The following is an 18,404-nucleotide window of genomic DNA, read 5'->3' as shown; positions in this document are numbered from 1 at the left end:
ATCATACTGTGTGAATATTATGCTTTACATAGAATAAGTATTCAGTAAATATTTGGTTAATTGAACTGCTTGGTTTTATGTGTGGGTCTAGAATTATCAATAATCTTTGGTTGGTCAACAGCAGATATTTCTTTATGTGAATACACTTAGGCCAGTAGTATCCATCTATTTAAAAGTACATTCTGTATATCAAAAGTATTTTTTACTGAGTAAGCCATTCTACATAAACTCTACAAAACAAGTAAATAATCTGACAGAGAATGTATCGGTATACAATTTCAATGAAGTAAGTACCATGTACAAAGAAGAGAAGCTTGCAGGAAATTAATATCATTTCCTTAAACTCAGAAATTGAATACTAGTTAAGAAAATAGTATCCTTATGCTGTGAAATTAGAAAGGAAGATATTAGCCTTAATATCATATGTATCTAGATAATTAGTTTTTATGTCACCATGCTACTTGAAATCTTAAGAGAAAAAAGGTAGAATCATTATTCTATACTTAAAAAAATGAAAACTGAAAAAAAAATCCTGCAACAAAAAACAGATTTTGAACCTCATCTGATATTTAGCAGGTAAAGTTAATATTGGTGACTTGACTTGCACTCCGTGGGGGTCCTGCATAGTAGAGAAAAGGAGAGACACTTCTCTCATTAGATAGCCTACTCAAGAATTGATACAGAAAAGAAAAAAGATGCTTCCACCACCAATTTTTCTAGGCCCTAAATTGAAAACATCCATCAAAATGTAGTCTAGCATATTGACTTATTGATGAATAGTCCACAATACTCAGTACAGTCAGAATTCACTTTTTAAAAAATAAATGTTTAAAGTAACAATTCAGTTGCAAACTTTGGGATTCTTTCTTCTTGTGTTCTCTAAAAGATTGTAAACCAAGAGATCGAGACCATCCTGGTCAACATTGTGAAACCCCGTCTCTACTAATACAAAAAAATTAGCTGGGCATGGTGGCGTGTGCCTGTAATCCCAGCTACTCAGGAGGCTGAGGCAGGAGAATTGCCTGAACCCAGGAGGCGGAGGTTGCAGTGAGCCGAGATCGCGCCATTGCACTCCAGCCTGGGTAACGAGAGTGAAACTCCGTCTCAAAAAAAAAAAAAAAAAAAAAAAAAATTGTAAACCATAAACAAACCAACGATAATCCTTCAAAATGTGTTGAAGGAGCTTATACAGCCTTTACAGATAAAATTTTTATGATTCATAAATGAACAATCAGAAGGCACACAGCAAGCAAGTATGAGATAAGACACTATCCCTTCATTGAGTAGTATTCCAGGAATTTGTACTGATTTCAACACAGAAGTCTTTCTACATGCTTTAAAGGAGGGTGAGGCCTGTTCTTTCTTTTTCAATTTGACTTTAACCTCTGGCTATTGGCTTAGAAGTAAATTTATATTTTTCATTGTTGTAATATTTTCTTTCTTCTACAAAAGTATAGAGCCTCTGAATCTGAAAGCTATATTAGTCATGGGAAAATAGTCAAAATTTAGTCATGACCTTTTAAGGGTGTTTGATTATATGCTGTGTTTAAAATAAAAAATCTAAAGATTAAATTCCTTACAGAAAATGCTAGCAAATTATATATATAGTTAGATGCATGTATATAGAATTAGTTAGACACACACACACACACACACACACACACAGAGAGAGAGAGAGAGAGAGAGAGAAAGATTAGTACAAGCACTATATTCTTCCTCAACTATTAGGAAATCTTTTTTTCTGCACCAATAAATATTTTCCAGTATTCATCTTTATCTTGTCTGTTTCAAAGTGCAGGAAAAAAATACCATTTGCTAATCAAATATATATATGTTTTTTTATTTTCAGAGTGTATTCATTTCAGTTTCAATGACCTTCTTGGGTCTGAAAGCACTTACTGTTCTTTGCATTAGCAGAGGAGAGTCTGTTCCTTCCTCTTTAAAACTTGATTCCATATCGATTATATCCTCAATAACGTCCTCCATCTAGCAAAATATAATACATTTAGAATATTGTACATAATGATAAAAGTTGTGCTTCAGTCTGAAATCAGAGAGTAAAATTCTAGCAATCTTTAAAAGTTTTTTAGACAATTTAAATTGAGTTTATGTATATATATATATAAAACCTCAATATAACATATATATATAAACACAGACTACTTTAGAATAGAAAATGCAGGAATCTTGACAATCTTTGGTCTGATGATCTTTGGTTTGTTGCTTTTCCTTGCATTTTTGTCCAAAGGCTGACAGGTGACAACTTGGCAAAGCACCCTGAGCTAGTCTCTTGGAAATCAGTATCTACATAAATAGAGTGGTTATCATAAAATATCTCTAGGCAGACAAAGTCCCTATGCTTAATATGTACAGAGAATACCTTCTACAAATTTTATTTTTTTTTAAATGTTCTGATTGCATGATTGCATCTTACATGTGGATATCTAAATATTCATCATTAAATATTTGCCAGGACATTCCTGTAGATACAGAATACATGGAAACATTTCATTCTACCTTCTCTAAAGACCAATAATAATAGGTAACAGCAATAGCAGCAGCAAAAACAACAATAATCATGGACATTTTAAATAGTAACAATAAAAATCACTTTTACAGTGCATTAGAAGTACCATGCACTCTTCTAAGTGCTTTGCATACATCATTCATTTAATATTCATAATAATCCTATGAAATGAGTACTCTGCTATACAGAAAAGGAAACTGAGAGAAAAAAATTCAACGATTTGTCCCAGATTATATAGTGAGTGAGTGGTGGAGGAAGGACTGACATCCTAGAAATTTGGCTCTATAATCCAAATCTCATTGGCTTTCTATTTCCTTTCTCAATTATTTTCTAAAATAGAAACTTTCCTCCTCTTCTGTACTTTAGCCAATGGAGATTTTAAAAGCTTGTGTGTTTAAAAAATGGTTGTTTCTCTCTCTCTCTTTATCTCTCTCTCTGCTCTAGCCCTTGCTCTCTTCTCTTCCATCATATTCCATTTAGTGTAATTTTTAAATGTGATATAAAATCAAAGATATTGTGAATGTTTAATTTAGTTAACAGTAGTACTGTGAATTTCCCATGATATATGCAGATACAATTGAGAGTATACTCTGATAGATATGGAAAAATATCTTATAATTCTATTGATGTTATCTTCAAAGCAAGATATCTAGGAACTTAAGAGAATTAAGTGTTCAGAGAATTCTACTAAGATGCTTCAAAATATATGGAACACTATTCATATCTAAACAAATATTAACTAAGCAATGTTTATCGTGAGATATTGTGGTTAGAACTGGAGCTACAATAGCCAACAGCATGATCATTCTCACTCTCATGTAGCTCAAATTCTTAAGGAAACAGACCCATAAACAGCTTAATAACAAACAGTGGGCTGAAGATATTAAAGCAGGTAGAGGATAGAGCTTGATGAAATGGTTGTTATTTTAGAAAGTACATCAGAGAAAGATTTACTGATGTTTGAACAGAGATAAGAATAACATGGGAAAGGGTGGTCCTTGGGAAGGGAATGAGAAAGACCTAATGTAGGAACAAGTTTAACATGTTTGAGAAAGAATGAGCACTAATGGGAACAGAACAGATTGCACAAGGACAAGAGTGGTTACAGATGAAGTGGAAAAGCATGCAAGAAACTGACATTGTAGAATCCTCAAGGCCTGTGGTATCCAATAGAAATTTCTGCAATGATGGGAATGTCCTATATCTGAAATGACCACTATATTAACAATAATAACTAATTACATATGACTACTAAACACATGAAATGTGGCTAGTGTAACTGAGAAACTGAAATTTTAATTGCATTTAATTTTTTAAAACGTTATTGGATTTGGTCAGGTGCAGTGGCTAACACCTGTAATCCCAGAGCTCTGGGAGGCTGAGGCATGTGGATCACTTGAGGTCAAGAGTTCTAGATCAGCCTAGCCAATATGGTGAAACCTTGTCTCTACCAAAAAATACAAAAATTAGCCGGGCAAGATGGTGCACACCTGTAGTCCCAGCTACTTCAAAGGCTGAGGTGGGAGAATCACTTGAACCAGGAAGGCAAAAATCTATAGTGAGCAGAGATCATGCCACTGCACTTCAGCCTGGGCAACAGAGTGAGACCCCTACAAAAAATAAAAATAATTAAGTTACTGAATTTGAATTAACTTTAAATTCAAATAGCCACATGTGGTTCATGGGTACTACAGTGAAGGGTGTAGCACCAGCCATGGTCAGATGTTAAATTCCTGTGCATAGAGAGATTTTAAAGAATCTAGGTTAATACACGTGCATACTTTGTTTCTTTTGGTTAGTCCAGTATCTGAAATTCTTTTTTTTTTTTTTTTTTTTTGAGACGGAGTCTCGCTCTTATTACCCAGGCTGGAGTGCAATGGCGCGATCTCGGCTCACCGCAACCTCCGCCTCCTGGGTTCAGGCAGTTCTCCTGCCTCAGCCTCCTGAGTAGCTGGGATTACAGGCACGCGCCACCGTGCCCAGCTAATTTTTTTGTATTAGTAGAGACGGGGTTTCACAATGTTGACCAGGATGGTCTCGATCTCTCGACCTCGTGATCCACCCGCCTCGGCCTCCCAAAGTGCTGGGATTACAGGCTTGAGCCACCGCGCCCGGCCCTGAAATTCTTTAAATGAATTCTTGATTGTTATTAAACTTGAATTTTTATTTTGTGATATTTTACTCATATTATACCACTAAATGGGCAAAAACCTTGTAATGAAAAGATGTGAAGAAGATCTGAGAAGATTGCTAAATAAAGTGCTTTTCCTTTGGATACTTGCAGTGGATTCAGTAAAAATTACACATAAATCATTCATCTATTTTCTCTCTGGAAGCTTAGGTCATAAATGACATGGTCTCTTTAATTTTTCACTTTGACAGTAAAGCATGCTTAGGTTCCCTTATTTTAGAAAGAAACTTTTCTTTGTTACATGTGAAAGTTCACCCACCTTTGGAAGCTATGCCTTCGCCTTTAACACCACCATCCCTCATTTCTATCATCTACCTACATGACTACTTTTTCCCCTAATTTCGGTTTTTCCATTATCTAAATGGATGTTAAAATCTAAAATCCAGCCTAAAACCTTCACAACTTATAAGTATCTCCATAATTAAAAACCTAAGAATCCATTTGTTATTTTAAAAAGACAACAAACACACCATTTTGTATCAGATGAAACAGAATTAATAAATCAGACAAAATAAGAATTACAAACCAGCAAGTAAGCATCCTCAAAATAATAAGATAATAAAATACAAAGAAAGAGCAATTTCTTGACAAAAAAAAAAATGGAGATAATAGGCATAGAAAGTGTAAGATTCAAGGACAAAGGAAAACATACGTTTTCAGATATGTGAAAATAAAGGTTTACAAAAGAACAAGGATGAAACTTTTAAACAACACTGAGTGCAAGAACAAAATGGGATAATACCTGAAATATTAGAGGTAAAGAACTTTGAACCTACACATTTATAGCCAACAAAGTATCTTTTACGTTTTCTTTTTGGATATAAAAACACAGAAACTTTGAAGCAAAAAGACCTTTTAAAAACAGATTAAGGAATACTCCAGTCAGAAGATAAATAAAACCATGAAAGTGATACAAAACAAAAAAATGAGTAAAGAACAGTAAACCTTTTGTGATCTAAGTAACTCTATGATATATAGAGAGACACATACATACATAATATTTATATATGTATTTCTATTGATATGTACATATACATGAATTTTATACATACATTAATTCTATAAATATCAATACAGAAAGGTACATGACAACAAGGAGATGAGACCATACTAAAGTAGATGTTTACTTAAGAATATGACATACATAACGTTAAACAAGGATATAGATGTAGAAAAAAACATAATGATGACTTTTTAAATATTGGGAGTAACAAACAGAAAAAATGACAAAAAGCTTCACATATTCAACAGGCCAATGGAAGATAGAAAAAAGAGGGCAAAGAAACAGAAAGTATAGTAACTTAAAACAAACAAAAAAAAAACTGTTAAATCCTAATATTAAAGTAAATACAGAAATGTAAATGAGTTAAGATACTGATTGAGAAACTCTCAAATTGGATTTTTAAAAGGTTTTGTAATATTTTGTCTACAAGAGACACATTTAAAATAAAACAACAGAAAAAGCTGAAACAAGGTTAAATAAAGTATCATAAATATAACAAAAAGCAAATCCACAGTAGTGGTATAGTGGTATTCATATTAAGCAATATACATTTCAAGGTTAAAATCTGAAGGAAAAATAGTATCAAGTGATCACGAACACATATGCACCTAAAAATATATACAACTGTCAGAATTCTATGGAAAAGTAAATCAATACTTGTAGTTGAATATTTTAACTCTTTCTGAGTCTGATAGTTCAGCACACAAACTTAAATTTAGACTTCTCTTTACCTATACTCAAAGCCATGCCTTGGGTCTTGTCCTCATCTAAACTGCTTCATTTCTGAAATCTTAAATTCCATGATCTCATTCATCAAATGCAGCCTTTGTTTTAGATCCAGTCTAAACACTGGCAGATCACCTGGACAATTTTTATTTTATGACCTTTTATGCCTTTGTCCTGTTACCTTTCTGTCCAAACATCCCAGGTGGTCCATCTCTCCACCTTCTATTAACTCTGAATTCAAGGTGGAATGGCTTGTGCTCACCTCCCTACTTGACATTCCTTTTGTTGTCATTTTTACTGACTCTGCCAAGTTCAACAGATATTGATCAGTTCTTATTTTACTAGACTCATCTGCTACATTTGGGTGCGGGAATCATTCCTTCCTTCTTTGAAGTAATTCTTTATTTGGCATCAATGACATCACACTCTCCCAGTTATCTTTTTACTTTACTTTTATGGGCCTTCTCTTCTGACCACCCCTTAAATGTTGGTTATCTTCAAAATAATATCTTTAGCTATCACTCTCCTCACGGTATTTAGGTTCTCAAGGGGATTTATTTCTCATTCAAGATTTCAAGGACCATCCACATGCTAACTAACAATCTCAAATCTCTTCCTCCAGTCCAGCAAATTTGGATATCTAGCTGTCACCAACATCTCCACGTGATGATCTCACTGATACCACAGTTCAACATATTTTAAGGGAGAGCCTCATTTTCTTGCGCCACACAATAGAAATAGACTCCCAGCTGTTCCCTATCCCTGAGTCCAGACTTCTTCCTCTACATAGTTGACAAAGTGATCTAGAGTGAAATCTAATTATGTCACCCTTGCTCCCAAGTTTCAACCCTACAGTGACTTGATACTGTTTAACATGGAGTACTAACCTCTCTGTAATTTGCTGATTACTTACTTCGATGTCATCTTTTACCACCATCTGCCTTCTCTTCTATTCATTTCACACTATTTCCCATCTCTATTCTGCGCTCATGCTATCCTATCTGGCTAAATGCCCTACTAGTCATTTTCCTCTAAGTCTTTCTATATAATATTATAATTATTTGTTAATTTTTTTCTCTCGTCCTCAACCTAAACCTTCTATATGGTATAGATTATACATGATATGCAGTTTTTTCCCCTGAACATGTGGCAATGACAGCTGCTTGAATGAAAAAAAAAAAACAAATTAAATCTTATTTACTGTTCTAAGCTTTTTTCTGAGAAATATGTTTTTTTTTAATTTTCAATTGTCCTTTGAACTTCTCCTAATTGTCTTCTAAGTTAGCTCACATCACTTCCATGCCAAACTCTACACTCCCTCTAACTACCATACTTTTCTTAACAGTTCCTTCATCTATGTTATTCACCCTGTAAAGGCTCAAAAATCTCAAAACTGCAGCAAACTCATCTCCACTTTCACTTTACATATACAATATGACACTGAGATGCATTATCCCCTGAGTTCATTTCTTTTATTTTCCCTATCACCAATTGTCCTGATTCAGGCTATAACTAAATTTCATTGTAATATTCTGTCATCTGTTCACCTAGCACAAACCTTAACCTCAAATCTTTCCCTCTAAACTGCCATTTAAATGTCTCTGAAGCATTGCTTTGATTAGGATACTTTTGTACTCAAAAATTTGTTTTCATGGCAGATCCATTGAGAGTTGTGTAGTAAACATCAATTTTCTTCTTATTTCTTACTAACGTTTTTGATGAAATAATATGCTCAGAAGGAAAAAATGCACTTTTCTCATCTTCACATCAGCTAAATGTGGTCATGTGACACAGTTTTGACTAAGTCATTTACATAGGTCTGTTGTGAATTTCCACAAAAGTTTTTCTTTCCTCACAGAGGCATTCTCCTTGCTTCTCTCTCTACTGTCCACCTGGTTTGAGGACCTGAGAGGTGAAGAGGCCCTCTTGTGATCATTTGGAGCTCTTTGAGATAAAAGTCACATAGTAAAGAAGAAAGGTAGAGGAAGAATTGCTCTATGTTGACATGACAACAGAGAACTACATCAGCCTCTGACTACCTACTCTGGACTACTTTTCACACGAGTTGCCCCATTTTAAAAATGGAGATAATAGAGGCCAGGTGTGGTGGCTTATGCCTGTAATCTCAGCACTTTGGGAGGCCAAGGCAGGTGGATCATGTGAGGTCAGGAGTTCAAGATCATCCTGGCCAACATGGTGAAACTCCATCTTTACTGAAAATACAAATATTAGCTGGGTTTGGTGGCTTGTGCTTGTAGTCCCAGCTACTTGGGAGGCTGAGGCATGACATTCTCTTGATCCCGGGCTGCAGAAGTTACAGTGAGCTGATATCATACCACTGCACTCCAGCCTGGGTGACAGAGGAAGACTTGTCTTCCTCCATTCAAAAAAAAAATGGAGATAATAGTAAATCATAGTGCTTTTTTAAAAATTAAACTAATTAATCCAGATAAACTATTTAAAATACACCTGATATAAAATAAGGAATAAATGTATGCCCTCTTAATTTTGTTGTTAATATCACTGTCAATATTCTATGTCATTAATAATTATAAGATATAGTTGTATAAGACTATGTGAGATAATGCAAGATTATTATAAGAGAAAAATATTATGGGAGAAAAATGTTTACCTCTCATTTGGTAATCACTGGAAGTGGGTTTCTCTTTCATGTTCCTAATGCAGATCTAATTGATACAGTTCCCCACTACCCTGGAATCACGTTCTAAGTTCCCAAATCCACATTTAAGCTCCAAAGCCCCATCCTAATCCTCCTTTCTAACCTCAGTCACTTATCTGCACCAAATTGTATCACTTTCAAAACCCACTTATGCTTGTCCACTCTGCCCCTAGCTTACAGCATTCTCTACTCAAAAAATTATCTTCTGCCATCTTTGCTGTTGATATACACATTTTTCAAAACCCAACTCAAGTATTACCTCTTCTGGGATTCCCTGAGACCTCACACTGAAAAAATTTATCCTCTTTCTGATTTTCTAGAGTGCCTTGATTTCACTTCTCTCATGGTTCTTCTAAAATTATACCATAGTACTTAAGTATCATTGTACTGATAATAGCAAGTAGAGAAATATTATTGAAATAAGGGTACTCATTATTCATTAACTTATAAACTAGCCAAAAATATGCACTGATTAATAATTGGCAGAAATTTGTCTTAGGAGCTAGAGATTAAAATGTGAATAAGTTATGGTATTTTCATCAAGGAATTAACAGACTAGAAGATAAGAAAAACAACAAAAGGCATAATTAAAATATAGCAGGTGCTGTGAGAATGCCATGAAAAGTGCAATTGTTATCCATATGATATTAATGTTGCTATGAAAACTCAGTTAATAGACACTAAGCCCAGACAGAGCATCACCAGGGAAAGCACCTTAGACAAGAAACCTGAAATGAATTTTGAAGGGCGAATTGGAATTATCCAGACACATGGTGGTGATCAAATAAGCAGGAGATAAAGTTGTAAGAAGGAGAACCCGGCCACCATGAGAACCAGTGGTGAACGCAGAGAGCTGAAACATGAAGCTCCATGGGGATGTTAAAGGATAAGTCTGAGCCAGGTGCAAGGGTTAAGTGCAGAAGGGTCCATGTGCTATGGGTACAAATTTGAATTGCATCTTAGCAACACCCATGTTACAAGATGCTTCTTTTGATTTTATAGTTCATCTTAGAGATTTTCAGTCTTCAAGTTATTCCTATTTCCAATTATCAAATCCTGAATATAAAGGTGTTCTCAGATTTATCCTGTGGTAGCTATGATTTCTGCAATCTTCTTTGAATTGACGAAATGCTCCCTGTTGTCACAGGTAGAAAAGGCTTGGGAGAAAAAAAAAAAAAAGATGGTAATAGCCATCATCTCCTGAGCTCAAACTCTGCCCTTGTGTTAAAAACTTAAAATGCAAGCATTAAAACAATTCTACAAGATATACACATATGGGTGAGAGAAATTAAAAACTGAGACCACACATCTATACTATACTGACTGTGTCCAAAGACTATATACTTTCTGCTTTGCGTCATAGACTCCAGGCACCAATAAATGTATTAGAATATTGCAACAGCACAGGATTTATCCTAGCTATCAAAGATAGCAAGTCTGTGAATGATGGCAGTATGTGAAACTGTATAAACATACCAAATTCAAAGAGACCACACACTGATTAAAACTATTACAGACTGAATAAAACTGTGATTAAGTGGACATTAATGGTGGTTATAAGATACTTTTGTATACATAATTTAAAACATGATGGTTTAAAAAAATAGAAAAAAATTATCTATAGCCATTGTTCACATTGCCACAAAGCCAATGTAATTCTTGGGACTTTGCACCCTTCCAAGCCATGAGATTCTTTAATTGAGAGCACCCAAAGACCACTAAAAATGTGAATTTTCTTTATATGTACAAACTTAGTATAAAAGCAAAGGTAAGATGTGTGCTTAAACATTAACAAAAGATAAAAAGACAGAAAGCTAAACCTATGTTGCTTATCCATTCTCATTTTTTAGAGTACATATTTTATAAAATATATAATAAAATCATTTTCTAGGTTTTACCTAGAATTAGCTGGCATATATATATCTTTCAGGATTTGTTTTTCTCTTTATAAATCAACCTTTCACATAAGAAAATGAACTTTGAAAGAAGTAGTTGTAGAATAAATTGTATTGTGTGTATATCTAATATTTACTGAACAGATCATTTCATCTTATATACATTTTTACCATCTTCATAAGGTGACTAGAGAACCTGGTTCTACATTCATTTTGGGGGGAGAAAGTTTTTTATATATCTACTACCGTAAATTTTGAATAAATATATATACATGTAGATACTTACATTCGGTTTTAGATTTCAAAAGGTTCCATTTTTTGATTGTTTTATATTTTATTAACCATCTACCAGATCCTTATTTTTTGTCTTTTCCAGGTTAATACAAAATTTGTTAAAAAAAATTCTCTATCATTCAGATTTTAAATACTGGGATTCTGAGCATTATCCTTTTGTGCCTGGAGGCTACAGGCTTAATATATAATAAGTATTGATGCGAAATCAGCAATAATCACCAGGAATGTAGATTGGGAGATTAAACCTGGGAGATCATAGGACCATATCTTTATCTAACAAATCTAATGGAAAAAAGAAAAGAAGCTCAGTTATTAACGTAGATTTTTTTAAATATTGAAACATTAAAGGAAGTCTTTTGTCTAGTACCAGTGTTTCCCAGTTCTATTCATACTTCAATATTTTCTGAAGGTTCATTACAAGCAAGTCACAATAAATATAAACTCCATGAAGCTAAATACTCATTTATTTTTGTATCCTCAGCACCTCTAAATTTGTTATTCAGTAAATAGTAGCCAAATATTTATTGAAAATAAAATTGAATGTATAAAAAAGTAAAGCAAAAGTTAAAAGATTCAGATACAATTTCATAAAATATAAGTGCAATAAGATTATTAGTCTTATTCTAATAGTCATTTCTACAGCAAAAATTCACTGCTGCTTAAGCAATTTCTGCCTGTTTTATTTTAACGGATATTTAAGACAATCTAACTACTGATCAATATTTCAACTAAACTTATCAGAAAACACTTACAATTAGAGCTAAATCTTCTAAACACATACTACTGTTAATGTCTATCTTAATTCACATTAATACGTAATTGAAGGGAGTATTAAAAATGAATTCTTATAATTTATTATGCATAGGAATTTATATGCATAGTTAATAGAGAATAATTAATTAAAAGGACATCTTTTGTTACACTTGCATTTGGAATGTTTACTGTGATAATGTTGACTTCAATTACTTTAATAGAGATTTTTTTCAAAAACTGATGATATATTTTCATAACCAGCCATTAGACATACATGCCATTGTGCATTGTCATCTTCTTTCCCAAGAGCTAGTAACTTGGTGAGCGGGTTTTCTGCGAGGCCAGGGTCACTGTCCGGAGTTGTGTGTGCATGCTGCACGAGAGGCCCACCGCTTGGCACTGCAGGTCGTGACCGTTTAAGAGTTGGATTGATGATCTGGTGATCAAGGGTCATGAAAGAATTTACATGCTCTCTCTGGGCTTTCTGTAGCTGAGGTCTTGCAGAGCTTTCCAGGTGTCCTGGAACCTACATGATCAAAATCAAAGAAATACAATGTGCAGCATCATCTGTTAAATCAGAGTCATCCTTTCTACAACTGCACTAGGATAATAAACACACTATACTATAGCATCTAGTTTCTCTCAAATCTGTCATCCCTGCTTCTGTCATAATTTACATACAATTTTAATGGGTTGTGATTGTTAAGAAGTGATTTAAACTTTAACAAAATATTTTAAATGCTAATCAGTTTTTTAAAATGAGTAGGTCTAAAAATGAGGAATAAATATATAAGCCATAATACTTTTGGAGGGTCTAAAAAATGAGGGTCTAAAATAACACAAGGAAAATACAGATGATTCACTATTATAAGTAATTTGTATATAACATGTATTACTTGGATTCCTTTGTATTACACATAAAAATTCTATGGAATATAATCAAAACTATTTTCTTAAGAAAATTAAAATTATAAGAGAGCAGAAACTAGAAATATATGTACAAAATATTAAGTGTGTAACTCTATGTGCGGTGAAAATCTAGGTGGTTTTTTTTTCTACTTTTCTGTATTTTCCTATTTCTATCCTGAGTCCAGTTTTATTTTTTAATCTTATTTTTAAACCCTTTCATATTTTCACCTTATAATAATGATAAAGTGGTAGAGTCATTATTATGAATTGATAGAAGCATTCAGAAAAAAATCTAACCCTTGTCATGTGTCCACTAATCAACTGTCCAGTCTGTCAAAATCCCTTTTTCAAAATATACAACATACTTTCAAAATTGCACACCTTCAGTCTAGTTATCATAGTTAATATTGCACTATCATTTGTGTAAGGGACAACTTTAAGCATTTCAAATCTGTCCTTTAAAAGCCTATGAACGTAGTATTGCCTGGCAGTCGTCTTTATATTTACTATGCTATGATAGGGTTTCTAATACATTTTCCTCAAGTGGCCTATATATAAACCTATTTAATATTTCCCTCATGTTAAACAATTGTAAAGATTGCTGTACAGTGCTTATTTTTCCTTTTATTTCAGTTACACAAACTACTCCTTAAATCCCTTAACATGCATTAGCCCAGATAAATAGCCTGCACAAAGTATTTTGCATTTAAATTAGCCAGTTTGGGGTACAATATTGTAGTAGTTACTTTAGTTTAATTCTGTTATGCTGACATTTTTAGCATTATTTTAATTGTGCTACCATAAAATAATTTTTCAGTCATATAAAAAAGATTAAGATTGGTAATAAAGATTACACATATTACTAATTATATTGCTATGAGATTTAAAGTTGTAAAATAACATTTCATTAAAATGCCAGTGGTAATTTTTTTAGGGTAGCTATTTAGATTATCCCACTGTTCTAAATTAATCCTTCTTAATCTGTATACATTTATGAAATATACATTATAAAGAACACTTTCAGTTTCACAAATTGGAATGATCATTCACACTATGCAACTGAATGCTAAAGAATATTGTATACCTACAACTAGAAAATATCTCTTGTTCTAAGAAGAGTATGTTGAACCAGAATTTACAACATGCACTAATTCTTTTTTTAGTTTTTATCCCTTTATTCCAAAAGCCTTCACTGAAGCACTTACTCTTGTGTTATATCAAGAATACAAAAGAAGTCATAGATGTGATCCCAAGGTTCTAGGAGTTTACAATCTATTGGCCAGTATTAATATCAACTATAGCAATAACAATAATGATAATAACATTAAGCAAGATACCAGGAACTGTGCCAAATAATTTACATGTATTATTTTATTCCATTCTTGTTATAACCTTAGGAGATAGGTATCATTAGTTAGTATCTTCATTGTACTATATAGATGAAGCCACTAGAATTTAGAGAGTTTAAATGGCATACCTATTATCATTCAGCTAGTGAGAAAAAAAAAGTGTAATACAGAGCCTGTCTTCCTCAGCATTACAGTATTAGTTCCTGAGTAAATAACTGAAATGTTTACAATGCAAAGCAAAAGCTCCATAATACATGCAATGAAATTAAAAAGCAATAGTTTTAAAAAACATATTGAAAGAGAAAGTGATTTTAAGTCAGCTGCTGGTTGGAGAGATAGTCCTATACAGCGGGCAAAGGAAAGAAAATCTCAAACAGAAAAGATAGAGATGAAACAAGACAAGAAGCTGTGAGACAGTCGCAAAGGTTACTCTGCAAAAGAAGTCACAAATACTTTTCTCAAAGCAAGAATACCATCTCCTCTCTAGGCCACTCTATACAGAACCAGAACACAATATAGTATGGGACTAACTCTAATGATACCTAAATTATTGATAATTTCTAAGGAATTACAAAAGTTTAGCAGACAAGAGTGAGGACTCTGTTGCATGTTACCTGTACAATATCTATAACCTAAGCAGAAGAGTCAAAAAACTTAGTGTAGCACGGGAAGATTCAATGAAAGGTGATTATGCTGCTCCCTAGAAAAATCTCTGACTTTACTAACCATGAACTAATATCAGAACAATGGGATCACTCGTAAAACACCAGTTTAACTGTGTACCACTAATTTTAAGATACCTTAAAAATTGACTAGGTTACAAAGACATAAAATTATCTAGTGAATTTCTTTAACTGAATGTGCCAATATTTTGTGGGATAAAGTAAATGAAATTATAGGTTGCCATTGTTCATTTGTTCACTTATTCAAGAAACAGTTTTTGAGTATCAAGCATGTGTGGGCACTAAGTGGTATACTGAAGGTGGAAGGCAGATTAACATAGTGTCTGCCATCAAATAGTATACACTATAGTCACAGTCTAGACAGGGTAGTAAAAACTGAACCCTTCATGGGCAAGGACTGTATATATCTTGTTGGCTGCTCGACTGCCATGCTTCTTGCATGTAGCCCAGAGAATGACACACAGCTTATATGTGTTTATATGTGTTCAGTGAATGAATGAAAGAATGAGTCATTAGAGTAAATCTTGGGAATCCACTAGAAGAGCATATAAACCATAATCAGAATATCAAAGTCTTTGCTAGGAGACAAGAGCAGCTATAGATTGTGACTTGGTTAATTGAATTGTCAGAGATTAAGACCATCAAAATGAAGAGAAATTTTGGTTTTTAAAACAATAAGTAAATCATATCTTCAGAACTCAAAATTATGTTTTAATATTATTACCCTAACATGCTGCTATTGCAAACTAACCTATATGTAAAATATTTTCCTTTACCTAACACCTTACCACCACGTTACTAACAGCTTATTTATAATAGATTATTTTATATCCAGTACATCCTGTCTGACTATCAAAAAAACCATAAGACATATTAAAAGGCTAAAAAACACAGTTTGAAAAAGCAGAACAAGCATTATAACCAGACCCAGGTATGACAGGGAAGTTGAAATTATCATACCAGGATGAATTTTTTAAAAACTATGATTAATATGCTAAGGGTGCTGATAGATAAAGTAGGCAGCATGCAAGAGCAGATGGGCAATGCAAACAGAGAAAATCCAGGGGAAAAAAAAAGGAGTAAAAAAAGTCAAAAACACTGTACAGAAATGAAGAATGCCTTTGATGGGTTTATTAATAGATTGAAGATGATGGAGAAAAAGATCTCTGAGATGCAGGATTTCACAGCAGGAACCTACAGAACTGAAAAGCAAAAAGGAAAAGGTAAAAATAAATAAATAAAGAATATCTAAGAACTGTGGGACAATGACAAAAAGTGTAACATGTGCACAATGGGAAAACCCAAGGGAGGAGAAAGGGAGAAAGGAACAGAAACAATATTTGAAGCAATAATGACTTAGAATTTCTTCAGTTAATGTAACACACCAAACCAAAGATCCAGGAAGCTCAGAGAACACCAAGCAAAATGAATGCCAAATGAAAATAAAACAAACAAACAAACAATCTATTCCTGGGCATTTTATATTTGAAGTACAGAAAATCAAAGATAAAAAAACTCTGGAAAAATCTAGAAGAAATAAGCACTTTACATGTAGAGAAGCACACATAAAAATTATATCTGACTTTTCCTTAGAAACCATGCAAGCAAGAAGAGAGGAATTAAATATTTAAAGGATTGAGAGGAAAAAAACCCAAAACAACCCACCAATCTAGAATTCTGTACTTTGTGAAATTTCCCTTAAAAGATAGAGGAGAAATAAGGACTTTCATAGACAAGCAAAAATTGAGGAAAATTGTTTTTTAGTAGCCCTGCCTGGCAAGAAATGTTTTTAAAAATTCCTTAGAGAGAAAGAAATTAATGTAGGTCAAAAATTCAGACCTACATAGGGAGAAAAAGAGCATTAGAAACAGAATAAATGAAGGTTAAAATAAAATTGCTTATTTTCTTATTCTTCATTGATCTACATTAATATATTTAAAATAATAAAGCATTTGACTATGTATGCTTAGGTATGCCTATGTAATAATTAAAATTAATGACAGCAATTATACAACTGGCATGAGGGAGAAATTAGGAGTAGTATTTGGTTGTTACAAGATATTTGCCAGAGATGGAGGAAGATGGCCAAGAAGAAACCTCCAGCAATTGTACTCCATGCAGGAACACCAAATTGAACAACAATCCACACACAAAACACCTTCATAATAACCAAAAATCGGGTGAGCAAACACAGTATCTTGTTTTAACTTCCTATCACTGAGAGAGGCACTGGAGAAGGTAGGAAAGAGTCTTGAGTTGCCAACATTTTCCCTCCTCCAACCCTGGCAGGGCTCAGAGAGAGTATCTGTGCTTTTGGGGAGAAAGAGTGCAGTGATTGTAGAACTTTGCATTGGAACTCAGTGCTGCCCTGTCACAGTGGAAAGCAACACAGGGCAGAATACAGCTGGTACCCACAGAGGGAGCATTTGGACCAGCCCTACCCAGAGGGGAATTGTCCATTCCAGTGGTCAAAAGCTTAGTTATTTGCAGCCTCACCACCATGGGCTAAAGCTCTCTGGGTTTCTGAATAAACTTGAAAAGCAGTTTAGGCTACAAGAGCTTCAATTCCCAAGCAAGTCCTGTTGCTATGCTTAGGTTACAACCAGTGGACTTGGGGGACATAAGAACTAGTGAAATGCCTGCTGAGACCCTCATTCCAGAATCTAGCTCACAGCCATTTCTAGATACATCCTGGGCCAGAAAAGAACCTGCTTCCTTGAATGCTAATCAGTCCGTGGGCCCTGAATAATCAGCAGTAGTACCCTTGCAGTACTCGTGATGGGCCTTGAGTGAGACTCAGAGACATGCTGACTTAGGTGGGTTTGGGGAGAGACTATGGTGGGTTTGGGGAGAGACTCCTGCTTGAGAAAAGGAGAAGGAAGAGTAAAGGAGACTTTGTCTTGCATGTTAAATAACAACTAGCCACACTGGAGTAGAGCAGCAAGTGAGCTCCTAGGGTCCTCAGTTCTAGAACCTGGCTATCTGACAGCATTGCTGGGCATTCTCTGGGCCAGAGGGAAGCCCACTGCCCTAAAGAGAGAGACCTGGAGCTGGCAGCATTCACCACAAGCTGACTGAAGAGACCTTGGGTCTTGAGTGAGCATTGAGAGTAACCAGGTAGTACTCACTGAAGGCCTGAGGCAGTAGTAGCTATGGGGAGAGTCCTTAGCATGTGAAAAGGAAAAGGAAGAGTGGGAAGGATTTTGTCTTGTGGATTGGGTGCCAGCTCAGCTGCAGTAGAAAAAAAGAACCAGGTAGATTCCTAAGGTTTTCGACTCCAGGCCCTGGCTCCCAGCTGGCATCTCTGGACTAGCATGGGGAGTGGGATCTCACCACCCTGAGCGTAAGGACACAAGTCTGGCTGACTTTACTACCTGCTGATTGTAGGGCATTC

The 18,404-nt window shown here is 34.4% G+C and overlaps 1 protein-coding gene across 3 annotated transcripts in view; it reads right to left on the bottom strand.

The window, feature by feature from the left end:
• Positions 1 to 18,404, bottom strand: part of TFEC (transcription factor EC) — a 189,647-nt gene that overhangs the window by 28,987 nt on the left and 142,256 nt on the right. For all 3 annotated transcript variants that reach the window (XM_064374200.1, XM_012456993.2, XM_012456991.2), the window contains 2 exons: positions 12,344 to 12,595; positions 1,900 to 1,986 (listed from right to left, as the gene is read on the bottom strand). In XM_064374200.1, coding sequence (XP_064230270.1) covers positions 1,900 to 1,986; positions 12,344 to 12,595 — 339 coding nt within the window. The remainder of the gene's footprint in view (positions 1 to 1,899; positions 1,987 to 12,343; positions 12,596 to 18,404) is intronic.

The sequence above is a fragment of the Aotus nancymaae genome, unplaced genomic scaffold, assembly GCF_030222135.1.
Source record: "Aotus nancymaae isolate 86718 unplaced genomic scaffold, 86718_ANA_hifiasm-v0.15.2.pri h1tg000002l, whole genome shotgun sequence".
Lineage (NCBI taxonomy): Eukaryota > Metazoa > Chordata > Mammalia > Primates > Aotidae > Aotus > Aotus nancymaae.
This window is presented reverse-complemented; position numbering and strand designations above follow the sequence as displayed.